Source organism: Pteronotus mesoamericanus, unplaced genomic scaffold (assembly GCF_021234165.1).
Source record: "Pteronotus mesoamericanus isolate MK-2021 breed Mesoamerican mustached bat unplaced genomic scaffold, CSHL_Meso_final contig_20, whole genome shotgun sequence".
In the NCBI taxonomy this organism is placed as follows: Eukaryota; Metazoa; Chordata; class Mammalia; order Chiroptera; family Mormoopidae; genus Pteronotus; species Pteronotus mesoamericanus.
Window position 1 is genome coordinate 2,993,000 of NW_026555085.1, and position 12,627 is coordinate 3,005,626.

Below are 12,627 nucleotides of genomic sequence, written 5' to 3' on the forward strand. Positions count from 1 at the left end.
TGTGAGTACCAGGCCAGCTCCTGGTAACACCAGGCCTGGTTAATAGCACCAGGAAGCTCCCAAACACAGGGCTTTCCTATTTCCCCTTCCTTAGAGTCGCTGTCACCATGAGGTAAGACAGAATGTTGAGAAACTGAGGGCCATGTGACAGGGACAGGGAGGCTGATTCTAAATGGAACCCCATTACCTTGTGGCTGCCATACACACAGAAAATCAAATCTTCTAAACCAAAATAAGTGTCCCTCCTGTGGCTTTAGCTCATTCCATAGTCCCTCACAAATATATGGAAATTCCTCAAGGCAAGATAAAGAATATAAAAAGATCCAGCAAGTTAAGGGAAAGAAATCAATTTTCTAAGTCACAGCAATTCCCCTCATTCTACCCTCAAAATTTTACATGACATTCTTAAAAAGAAAACTAATAATAACAATTTTTTTAAAAAGCCAGGAGAGCTTTCTTTTCTATAGTCAATGTCCCCAAATTTCCTTTACATGTACATGGGCAGCACGAAAACACAGAGTATGAAGAGTACTCGAGGCAGGAAAAATTCACACGCAAGGTCATACAGTTACTGTAGGCAGCACTCCACTGTAACTCCTCTTATTGCTCCAGGTGCAAATATTGGAGCTTCTGAGCACATGAAAAAGAATAATAACTTACTCAACAGGATTCATATAAATAGAAAAGGCAAAAGTATTCCTTGGCAACCACAAGCAGTGATTCCCTTGGTGAGTGGGTCAGCTCAAAATTTAGAGTCCATATGCATTATGGATACAAAAAGAAAGACAGTTAAGCCACACATGGAGACCAGGGAATGGGGAGTGGGCTGGGCTGTCAGGGAGGGGAATCAACTCAGGGGCTAATTCTTGGAGGTTGTAACCCAGAAAACCCCAAAAGACATCATATTAGTAGTGACCACATCTATCCATGCGGCTGCTCAGAAATCCCCACCCCTGTCGCCACCAGCAGACATACACACATGAGGGAAGACTTTGATTTAATAGCCTCTCTTCTTTCACAGAAGATCCCTCAAGTCCACCCTGTGTGGAGGCTACGTCAGAACCAGGGGATTTCCCAATCCCTGCCAGGCCTCTGTGTACAAACTTTTCAACTGGCAACTGAGGTGTCATTATAGGAGATTTTTCTGATTGGCCAGAACCTGACTTACAGGGTTTGGTTTGGGTGTTTTTAGATTTCTTTCTCAGCTTGGTCCTCACCCTTGCTCTGCAACTCAGAACGGCAACTGCTGAGACCACCTCGAGAAGACGATGATCCTCAACAGAGCTCTGATTTGGGGGACCCTTGCCCTGACCACCATGATGAGTCCCTGTGGAGGAGAAGACATTGTGGGTGAGTGCACCGCTAAGCCCTGTGGGGACGAGACTTGGGAAACAGAGTTGGAGGGTAAAAGAGGTAGCTACATAGAAACAAGTAGATAATCCTCAAAGGCATTCTTAATATTAAGCAGATCCAAAAATTATGGTCCTTCCTTGTTTTTAAAACCAGAGCCCCAGCCTACTCTCTTTGCCACGTGTGTGGTGCACACTTCACCAAGGACATTACTGCGCATCTGATGTCGGACCCGTGAAGGTGGCCTGCAGGGCCCTGTGGCACTCGTGCATGATTGCCTCAGAGATGAGGGGCGTTTGCAGGAGTGAATATTTTCTTACTAGAAGTTCATGTACTATTGCTCCCAAATTTTTCTGAACAACTTCTGGAGCTTTTTATGCATTTCTCTTGTAGATTATCTTAGGGCAAAGAGTTGTGTGAATTATGTATACTATGCAGCTGTAAAGAAGGGTTCTCTGCCTTGTCTCAGATTTACATACATTTCCAAGCTAAGAACTGGCACAGGTGGGGACTGGTCTTCAGTTAATCTCAGTTACTTCTTATGTGTCACCTCACAAATATCAAGTAAAATAGGTATGTAGATGTACTTCCTAAGTAATGAAGACCTATAATGTCAATGATATTACTATTTTTACATTATTCTTATTTTAGATTAGCTTTATAATTTTTCATTAATAACATAGAAAATGTCTTTATCTTAAAATGGAGAACTTTATGATGAAAACTTGGTAAATTAAATTATATTAGTCTCAAATTGTCAGCCCAAGTGGCCTGTTCTTCATCCCATCTAAGGAAGTTCTGTAGGAGGAAGAACGGGCAAGCATAGAGTAATTATTTGGTCCCCTGGGTCCCTCGACCTTGACTGTGTACCTCTTCCCACCTTCTCTCCTACATTCCCTTAACCTCCTTTCTTTCAAGGACCCATCTCTGGCTCTTTCCCCTGTTGTTTCATTGGCATGGAGAGAGGGTTTGTAAAAACCAAAGTAGCAAAGACATTGTTCAAAGGGGAAGTGAAATAGAGGTTACTCTAATCTTCAATGACTTTGTTAACTGTGGCTGCTCCCATTCCTTCTTTGGCAGTGGAAGTGTAACCTGATTCTCCAGAGCACATCCAAATTTCCTGTTCACCGCGACACCAGGGTGCCCTGATCAGGCTTGACTCACCTGTGAACACAGAGGGCACCAAGCCAATGGCCTGAGATGCGTGTAGGAAATGAAAATACTTTAATTTCTTTTAAAATTAGAAAAAAGTGAACTTTTAGGATAGAAGAAACTATCTTTTTTATGTCATTTTTTAATTTATTTTTTAACTTATAAATCATGTTTATTCTATTACAGTTGTCTCAATTTGTACCCCTTTACCACCCTCGACCCATCCCACCCCCAGCCCCCGCTCCCACAGTCAATTCCCACTCTGTTGTCCGTGTCCATGGGTTATTCGTACATGTTCTTTGTCTAGTCCCTTCCCTTTCTTTCCACCATTGAGAAGAAACTATCTTAATTTAGCCTGGACTATATTTGTCTTTATACCAATATGGTCATAAAATATGACTTTTTAATACTGTTATAAGGGAATAAAAAAGGTGCCACTTAAGCAACAGTGCTTAGGACTCACACACAATGCAGCCCTGGTCACCGCTGAGTCTAATTTTCATAGGATTCTGCTGCCTTTGTGTCTGTCCGTCTTCCCCCAAATCTCTGTGATCCTCAAGAATAGCAACTGACATTTAATACACAGTTTGAGCACACAGCAAGCGAAGTGCTGGAGATTCGAAGATGAAAGACACGCTGTCTGCCCCCTGGAGGGCGCTCAGGTTAGCGATGGAGACATATGGTTCAGGAACACAGGACAGTGGAGCCAGGAGGCTGAAACTGTGAAACTGTTGGTTCCAGCTGGCCCAGCAGTGTAAGGTGCTCCGGCCACAGCTGGCCGTCAGGATAAATCCTAGGGGAAAAGAATAACCTCACCATTTATGTTTGAAAAAGGAGTCAGACATTCATTACAAGGATAAAGAGGTTTTGTTGGGGGACCTTTTAAGTGACCAACCAACGGGGTCATGCTGAGTGGGGATGAGGAACAGATAAACTTATAAAGAAGGACATTTGGATGGAGGAGTTGGAGATCATAATGTGGTCAAAGATATGTTTGATGACAACTTAGCTAAAAAGTTCGTCACTAAGCAGAAACTTCAAAAGTGAACTGGATGTGTCCAGGAAATCCTAAAAGATAATTTCAGGGAGAAAAACAGACCTTTGTGAAGACCCAGGAACCTGAAAGGATCATGTCGCTTGGTTTGACTGGCAGATGAGGTGTCTGTGGAGGACTCAGCACAGCACACCGTACTGGCTCCCTGACTCCCCTGACGCTCCCCCCATTCAAGAAGTTCCCTGATGGCAGAGACAGTGTGTGATCCATGTTTTACTCCCTGCTCCTCGCAGTGTCTGAAACCTTGCCGGCACTCAGTAAATAAGGAAGCGTGGGAAGAGGAAATGGTAACAGGCTCAGATGTGTCTAGACAAATTGTTCAGTCAGGCTCATCTGGACAGTCAGCCGGTGCTGCCTGCCCACCTGCTTTCTATCCTCAGAGAAGTGCAGGGCCAGGAGCTACCCTGAGTCCTCAGCAAATGTAAGTGTGGAGGCAGAGAAAGGAGAGGTTTAATAATGTCCTTCAAGAGAAAAGGGAGTGGGAAATAACAGAAATCCAAACTCTAATAAAATTTTCATGTTTATTTCAGAGGAAATCAGGTGCTCTCTTCTAAAAATTACTACTGTTACAAAAACAGAGAACTTAGAAGCATTGTTTATATTTTATATATTTTGTAACATTGTCACTGTCCTTATCCTACTCTTTCTTATACCCTAAAATAGTAAAAGAAAGTCTTTTAAAATAGTAAGATCTTGTGTGCTTTCTCTTGGTTTTAAAAAAAAAAGATTAAGAAGGAACATTTGTATAGAAGGATTCCGTTCTGAGCCAGCCCTGAGGGGAGAGGAACCATAATGAATGTGCTATTAACTGAGGAAGAAATTAAGTGAGAGAAAAACTTATAAACAGACAGACATAAACTTGATCTCTGGGAAGGAAAGCTAATGCCACAAACATTCATTCATTCCTCGTTTTATCCCATTACAGTATTTATCATAAGCCCACGATGTGCCCCGCACTGAGCGAGGCTGGCAGGGAACAGCAGCAAGCCAGCCTGTGAGACTCTGTTCCTGCAGAACCCACACTAGAATGGAAAGGCAGGCTGGATTCTAATGGGACAACCAAGGGGAGGAAGGAGGCCCTGGGAATTGTCTACAAACTGTGCCAAAGGTGGAGGCCACAATGTTTCAAAGTCAGTTTCTTCTGTCACTGTTTAATGAGATACTTTTCTCTCCCTCTTTTCCATATCCCTGCTCCCCACCCCCACCTCATCAGCTGACCACGTTGCTGCCTATGGCACAAGCGTCTACCAGTCCTACGGGCCCTCGGGCCAGTACACTTTTGAATTTGATGGAGACGAGGAGTTCTACGTGGACCTGCAGAAGAAGGAGACTGTCTGGCGGCTGCCTGAGTTTAGCCAGTTTGGAGGTTTTGACCCACAGGGTGGACTGAGAGAAGTGGCTACGGCAAAACACAACTTGGACGTCTTGATTAAACGCTCCAACTCTACCGCTGCTGTCAATGGTGTGTGTCCACCAGTCTGGCTCTTTACTGAATCTACCCCTTCATGCCAGGCCTCACTCCCTCCTTGCCTCAGATCGATACCCTTCACTACTCTATAAAATTCTCTCCTTTCCAAGGAGTCTCCAGATCTTCTCATGGTAATTGCTGAACCCTCATCTTCTCCCTTCTTACAAATCACATATTTCCATGTAGTACAAAGATTCTTGCTCCCATATTGCAATCCTTGAATCCTTCAAGAAGAGGTCCCATAGACCACCTGCCTTAGCAAGGAGGCCCTCAGAGAGAAGGGCATGGGGATGGAGCGCAGGCACTGTATGGAAGCTCACAAGCAGGATGGAAATGTTGGTGGGTGGGTTGCTCCAGGACACAGTGGGAACCTCAGGACAGAGCTATTTTCCGTTCTAATTCTAGTGCTTTTTCCTCATCGTAGAGGTTCCTGAGGTGACTGTGTTTCCCAAGTCTCCCGTGGAGCTGGGTCAGCCCAACACCCTCATCTGTGCTGTGGACAACATCTTCCCTCCTGTGGTCAACATCACATGGCTAAGCAATGGGCACTCAGTCACAAAGGGTGTTTCTGAAACCAGCTTCCTGTCCAAGGATGATCATTCCTTCCTCAAGATCAGCTACCTCACCTTCCTCCCTTCTGCTGACGACTTTTATGACTGCAAGGTGGAGCACTGGGGCCTGGACGAGCCACTTCTGAAACACTGGGGTGTGTATGGCTTCCATGAGTTTTGGTGTCTCCTTTTCTCTGTCAGGTTAGAACATCCTGCCTTTTAGCTCCTAAATTCATTTCCTAGAGCTTGTTTTCTACACTTCAAAGATTTCTAATAATAGACTTTATTATTCTCTCTAAACATGGTACCAAGTCTCCATAGAGCCAACGCCACCCCTCCCACCCCATCTTACACACACACATGTGAATCAACCTTCTATATTCTGACCTCCACAACTTCACTTTTACAGAGCCTGAGATTCCAACTCCTATGTCAGAGCTGACAGAGACTGTGGTCTGCGCCCTGGGGCTGGCCGTGGGCCTCGTGGGCATCGTGGTGGGCACCGTCTTCATTGTCCAGGGCCTGCGCCCAGGTGGTGCCTCCAGACACCAAGGGCCCTTGTGAGTCACACTCCAGAGGGAAGGTAAGGACTCAGATTTGTTAGAGGTGGGACCTGGAGACACAGTGCAGGAGGCATGAAAGAGAGAAGAGGCTGTGGACACAGCTGTGGTTGAAAAGTTGTGGAATTATAAAACAGCACAAAGATGTCACAGGATCCCCTATGACCTCTGGATCTCATGTCTGCCCTATTATTGCAGGTGCATTGACAGTCTTTGAGGACAGAAGAGTGGACGTGCTAGATGGCCGAGCACTATTCTCTGACCAAGTTCATCATATCCCATCTCTCCTTCAATGCACTTCCTCTTATCTCTTCTCTGGGACTTCAGGCGCTATTCTCTCAGAGCTCACAAACTCCTGGAATTCTCCCCCTCACCTTCTGATATCTTTTCCTTTTCTCAGTCATTAACCTACTAAGGGGATCCCTGGGATATTCCATCCATCCACCTAATTCTTCGTGACCCTATCTCCATGGGAGCGATAAACCCCCTCTAAGAGGTCTTTTGTTGAATTTTTCCCTTTCATCACAGGGCCAACTAGGACCATGGCTAAAAATGGCAAACCCTTATGCTTCAGGCCCCTTTGATTTTATTTTCCAGGTCATATTTCATGCTCAGTAATACAGGAGCAACAAAATATAGGCTGACAATATTTTGATATCTTAGATGAGGTTAATATTTCTCTCTCACCCTGGCTGGTGCGGCTCAGTGGGTGGAGTGCCAGCCTCTGAACCCAAGGGTCCCTGGTCCCATCCTGGTTGGGGCATGTGCCTGAGCTGTGGGCCAGCTCCCCCAGCTGGAGGCGTGTGAGAAGAAATCGATCGATGTTTCTCTCATACATCCATGTTTCTTTCCCTCTCTTTCTCCTTCCCTTACCCCTCTCTAAAAAAATAAATAAACAAAATATTTTTTAAAACAGATTCCTCTCTTCATTTGGTTTCCACCCTTGGCCACTGCCACTCGTCCCCCAGTTCAGGCATCAATAAAGATACCATATGCCTTCTGCCATTGGTGTGTATTTGTTACAGCAGAAATAAAAAAAACAAGAAGGAAGTCCATACTCACTATAACATAGCTTTTAAAAGTGATGACAAAGAAATAAGTTAAGGGAAAAGAAATTTGAATTTCAAAAGTACCAAAAGTCAAACTTTTGGTACCAAAAGGTCAAAACATTTTTCCCAAAACTTTAACTATGTAAAAAGTTAATGATGTTACTAGAAGCTTTTCTCTCTTCTCTTTACCCTTGAGGAGATAGGAATTCTCTAGGCAGGAGAATAAATGGAAGTTAATAAGGAAAGCATTCGAATAAGACACTAACGTGTGTATCTGAGAAAGACCAAATACTTGGTCCTTACTTAAGGTTGGTAGCAAGTGGAAAGGGATGGAAGTAAAAACCATAGACATATTTTGGGTCCTTAGAATGTATCTATGTAGTTTGCCTCACCTTGTAGATGAAGTCCTGCTATATAACCACGTAAATTTTCTTGTGCCACCCTGGTCTGTCAGGGACAGGAGAGGGCTTGTGGCTGCAGGGTGTGTCCAGGCAGACAAGCCAAGGCCAGGCCCACTGAATCCCTGGGCGCCCGGGGAGCGGCAGACCAGCCCCATGTGCCCAGCACCCTGGCCCTCTCCACTCGTGGCTACGGACACCATGAGTCTGCGAGAGAGGAAGCACGGTGCGCGAGGTGGGGGGAACAACATGGTTGAGATAATGTAGCAGGAGCTATGGGTGCAGGATCTTCTTCCAGGTTCAGTCTCCCAGTGGAGACCCTGGCAGTGGAAGTGGAGGAACAAGAGGGGATTCTCTGGCTCCCCGAATGTGTCCAAGGCCTTATTCTTGAGAGTGTACGTGACCTGACTCGAAGCCATTTTGCCTTTTGAAGTCATTTTCAGCTTGTTGCCTCAGTCTTTCCACTCTGTAACCTCTGAGTACAGGCATTACATCCAGTGTGACATTATGAACGAGCTACAAAATGTAGGAGGCTGTCCCTGTTCATGTCATCTGCCTCGGTGAGTTTAAAATGTAACGGGGAAAAAAGACAAATACTAACGTAATAAATGATATCGCATAGCTCTGTACAAAGAAACCTAATTACAAACCTCAGGACTCGGTACCTTATAGCTGGTCCTCTAAACTCTGTAACCCTAGGTTAAATGTCTAGTATTCCGAGCCATATTTTTCTCACTCACAATGTAGGACTGGTGATACTTACTTTGCAGAGGTATTGACAGAATTTGAAGAATCTTGATATACAGGCAGTGCCTTACAGATCACATGCAAATACATAAGAAAACATTGCATGTGCTCACCTGGGCAGCACACATGCGCAGATGGGAATGACACCAAGAAGGCTGGCATGGCCCCTGCACAGGGGTGACTTGCAAATTCAAGAATGTTCCGTATTTTTTATAAATGTCTAACCACCATGCTGTACACCAGAAACTGATAGGAAATAATATTGAATGTCAACTGTAATTAAGAAATAAAATGTTTTTAAAAGTACACATTGCTAGTTACATGTACCATTAATTTCTCAGAAACAATGTATTATATGAAAAGCACTTTTGTATTTTGAGCCTTTTAATAATTTAGGAGATTCAAATATGGAGCTATGGATGAATTTCTTTTCATACATTTTTTAAAATTTATAGTTGTTCAGTTACAGTTGTCTGGCATTTTTCCCCGTTGCTCACCCCTACCCCACCCCTTCTTTTTTCATACATAAGTTGGAGGAAATTTTCCTCTCTAGAATGAGAGAGACTAAGATTGAGTTAGGCTGAGACAATAGATAGGCTGTAGCAGCCAGTGACATAATACTGGGGAAGAGATTGCTAAGAGAACTCCTAGAGCAAAAAGCTGTAATTGTAACTGTACGTTTTTACTCTTGGATAAAAGTTGTGCCCCTTCTTTATGGCCCATAAACTTTTAGTGAAGGAATGTTATAGGCAACAGATGTTTATGTATATCTCCTTTCAGGGGGAGGTGGGAAAGATTCAAGGAGAAAAACCTACCTGAGATAGAAGAAAGTAATTTAAAATGCAGGCTAGGAATTAGTATTGCATGCAGGGTATTCGAATCAGAGACGATCATGATAAGGTTAGTAACAGAGCACAGAAGATTTTTAGGGCAGTAAAACAACTCTATATGATACTATAATGGTAAACACATGTCATTTTACATTTGCCCAGACCTATCTAGTGTGCAACACCAAGAGTGAATTCTAATGTAAACCACCAACTCTGAGTAATAATGACATATCAATGTGAGTTCATCAATTGTAACAAATGTACCACTCTGGTAGGAAATGCTAATAATGGAGGAGGCTGTGGATGAAAGGGCAGGGTGTATACAGGAAATCTTTGCATCTTCCGCTCAATTCTCCTGTGAACCTAAAGCTACTCTAAACTAAAGCGCATTTAAAAAAACAAAACAAAAGATCAGCAATTACAAACCCAAATGTATAAAATAAAAATATTAGTAAGGAAAAATATGTAGGTGTCTTGAAAATGCACAAGTATGCTGAGAAGAGTTTGAAATTTTAATAATTTATGAGGTAAGAACTTGGCATTTGGGAGTTTGTGTGTGTGTGTATTACCACAACATAAGTATTATACTGAAAACCATTATGGCCAGTGTCCCAGAAACATACAAATGCTGCTATGCTCAGACTCCTTCCCCATGAAGTAGCGAGAAAGGCAAACATATTTGTAGTAGCATTTTATTAAAGGAACTAAAATTTTCATATCATATAATTTTAAAATAGGAAAATTAACTCTAAAAAAATAAGCAATTCTGTCTTTTTATCAGCTAGAAATGAAAAGTAAGATCATCATAACATTACTATTAACAAAGTAGGAAATCAGGCTTCAGGATTGAGAATTATGTGATGCTTTTTTTTTTTCAAGAGGATATTAAAATGTTTATTGATTACACATGATAATGGATGATACACAAACTTCATTCCTACCTATAATTTTATCTGGTACCATAATTCAATTTAGATATATCGCATAGGATGTGCCAACAACCATTAACAATCAAATAAATTCCATGACTCTGCTTGGGTAATCCTTTCAATGGTGAACTCCAGGTCACAACATAGTAACTTATCAATTCAACAACACCAAGGTTTCTGAAGACAATGGCTTGTATGCCCAAGCAGGTTGAAAATAAATTTCAAATGGAATCTGGCATCACCCTGAAGGAATTCTAACTTCACACTGTTGGGGTAATTTACCAAGATTGCTTCAGAGTAGACTAACTTTACACAGCACATTTAAAAAAAGAGACACATTTATTCAGCGTCATGATCAGACTATTACATTTAGCAATCAACAGCATGGGTGCAAAAAAAAAAAAAAAGAATAAAGAAAAACTACATTAAAAACCCTTTGTTGGAATGCTTTACACTTTCCACAGAACAGAAACTAAAATAACCTGTTATACAATTAGTCACAAATACAGTCTTCGAGTTTTTTGCCCATTCACACGAATATTATCTAAAACATGTCTTCTTTGTAGGAGCTAGGCCCTGCCACCACTGTGCTTGGCTGAGTTCACAAATCTGTTGTAACCTGTAGCTTCCCTGTCACTTCTCTGGCTCTCCTCTCCTGCTAAGCTTTGTTTCCTGGCAGCAGTTAAAACCTTCTGCCACTGCCATAGCTACTGCTGCTGCTGGAACCGCCATAGCCACCTTGATTTCATGTTTTGGCAAAGTATGGGCCTCCACCACCATAGGGGCCAGAGCTTCTGCCTCCAAAGTTTCCTCCTTTCATGGGTCCAAAATTTGAAGATTGATTGTTATAATTGCCAAAATCATTGTAGCTTCCACCACCTCCAAAACTGCTTCCATCGTTACCAAATCCATTTGAGCCGTCCCCACTGCCACCATATCCACCACCACCACGGCTGCCACCAAAGCCACCTCGACCACTGAAGTTTCCTACACGACCAAAGTTATCATTCCCACCAAAACCACCTCCACGACCACCTCCAAAGTTTCCAGAACCGCTTGGACCTCTGTGGCTGGATGAAGCACTAGCCATCTCTTGCTTAGATAGGGTTTTCCTTACTTCACAGTTGTGGCCATTCACAGTGTGGTATTTCTGAATGACAATCTTGTCTACAGAACCATGGTCATCAAAGGTTACAAAAGCTAAGCCTCTCTTTTTGCCACTGCCTCAATCAGTCATGATTTCAATCACTTCAATTTTCCCATACTGTTTAAACTAATCTCTTAGGTGATGTTCTTCAGTGTCTTCTTTAATTCCACCAACAAAAATCTTTTTAACAGTTAAGCGCGCACCCGGTCTTTGAGAATCTTCTCTTGACACAGCCCTCTTAGGTCCACAACTCTTCCATCCACCCTGTGTGGCCATGCATTCATGGCTGCATCCACCTCCTCTGCAGTGGCATATGTGACAAATCCAAAACCTCTGGAGCTCTTGGTGTTTGGATCTCTCATCACCACACAGTCTGTGAGCATCCCCCATTGCTCAGAATGGCTCCTCAGGCTCTCATCTGTTGTTTCAAAGCTCAAACCTCCGATAAAGAGCTTCCGTAGCTGTTCCGGCTCTTTGGGGGACTCTGACTTAGACATGACGACCGCAGGAGAGGAGATTTCACCGATGCTTACTCAGAGGCGTCCACCGGCAGAAAGCGAGAATTATGTGATTCTTGGTAATTGAGTTATTTGAATTATTTCAGATTGTGCACATAAAGTATGGCTTTATTAATATTTACTCTCATACCATTTAAAAGTCATGTAATTTAAAAATTACATAAAATATATCAGGTTTGTACTTACCACATGCAAACCAGGGATTTTTGAAGGATTAAATTTGTTCTTACACAAAGTGGGGAAGGATTGAGGGAGGGAGAGAGGGGAGGGGGCAGGGGAAAGGGGTGTGCGGAAGGCAGAGACAAATGTATTTGAAAAAAATAAAAATAAATTTAAAAAAATATGTTCTTACAGATCAAGCACTTCACACACAGCAGATAAAAGGGGTTAATAATTGGTGTTAGTGTTATTTTCTCAGAAAATAACAGGGCATAAATCTTGTACTAAATGACATCACAGGGGTACAACAAACAAAATCCAAATAGGGGGAGTTTTACTAGGCAAACAATTGTTTCTTCAGCAAACAGCTTGCAAGGAAAAATAGGTAATAGAGAAACCATGTATTTGAAAACTGAAGAAACATATCAACCTAATGCTAGACTTTGTTTAGACTCATACTCAAACAAAACAACTGTTAAACAAATTTTCTTGAGACACAAAAATTGAACACTTAACTGTGTTAAGGTATTATTTATGTAATATCAGGTGTGCTAATGACATTGTTATGTTTCTAAAAAGTCATTAAATTGTAGATTTTCATAATAATAGATTTATGGGAAAAATGGTACGATGTCTGAGATTATCATCAAAATAATCCAGTGATCATGGGAGATTAATTAGTGGGTATACAAATATGCCCATAAATTCATCGTTA

General features: G+C 42.4%; 1 protein-coding gene, 1 non-coding gene and 1 pseudogene across 2 annotated transcripts; 2 read left to right on the top strand and 1 right to left on the bottom strand.

Annotated features, from left to right (window-relative positions):
- Positions 1 to 1,209: 1,209 nt before the first annotated feature.
- On the top strand, positions 1,210 to 7,025 carry LOC129067352 (SLA class II histocompatibility antigen, DQ haplotype D alpha chain-like). The gene is made up of 5 exons (XM_054569173.1): positions 1,210 to 1,350; positions 4,770 to 5,018; positions 5,449 to 5,730; positions 5,985 to 6,158; positions 6,334 to 7,025. Exons 1-4 carry the CDS (start codon positions 1,269 to 1,271, stop codon positions 6,137 to 6,139), a joined length of 768 nt encoding a protein of 255 aa, XP_054425148.1. The 5' UTR covers positions 1,210 to 1,268; the 3' UTR covers positions 6,140 to 6,158; positions 6,334 to 7,025.
- Positions 7,026 to 8,434: 1,409 nt separating this feature from the next.
- On the top strand, positions 8,435 to 8,541 carry LOC129068000 (U6 spliceosomal RNA). Its single transcript, XR_008528821.1, has one exon. It is a non-coding gene; the product is annotated as a U6 spliceosomal RNA (small nuclear RNA).
- A 2,131-nt stretch (positions 8,542 to 10,672) lies between these two features.
- Positions 10,673 to 11,787, bottom strand: LOC129066984 (heterogeneous nuclear ribonucleoprotein A1-like; annotated as a pseudogene).
- Between the last annotated feature and the right edge of the window lie 840 nt (positions 11,788 to 12,627).

Bases quoted from the DNA above. Each gene is read 5' to 3' on its own strand.
- LOC129067352 (XM_054569173.1), top strand. From the start codon at position 1,269: ATGATCCTCAACAGAGCTCTGATTTGGGGGACCCTTGCCCTGACCACC. The intron at 5,019-5,448 runs GTGTGTGTCCAC...TCCTCATCGTAG, and splicing joins CTCTACCGCTGCTGTCAATG to AGGTTCCTGAGGTGACTGTG. The intron at 5,731-5,984 runs GTGTGTATGGCT...TCACTTTTACAG, and splicing joins GCCACTTCTGAAACACTGGG to AGCCTGAGATTCCAACTCCT.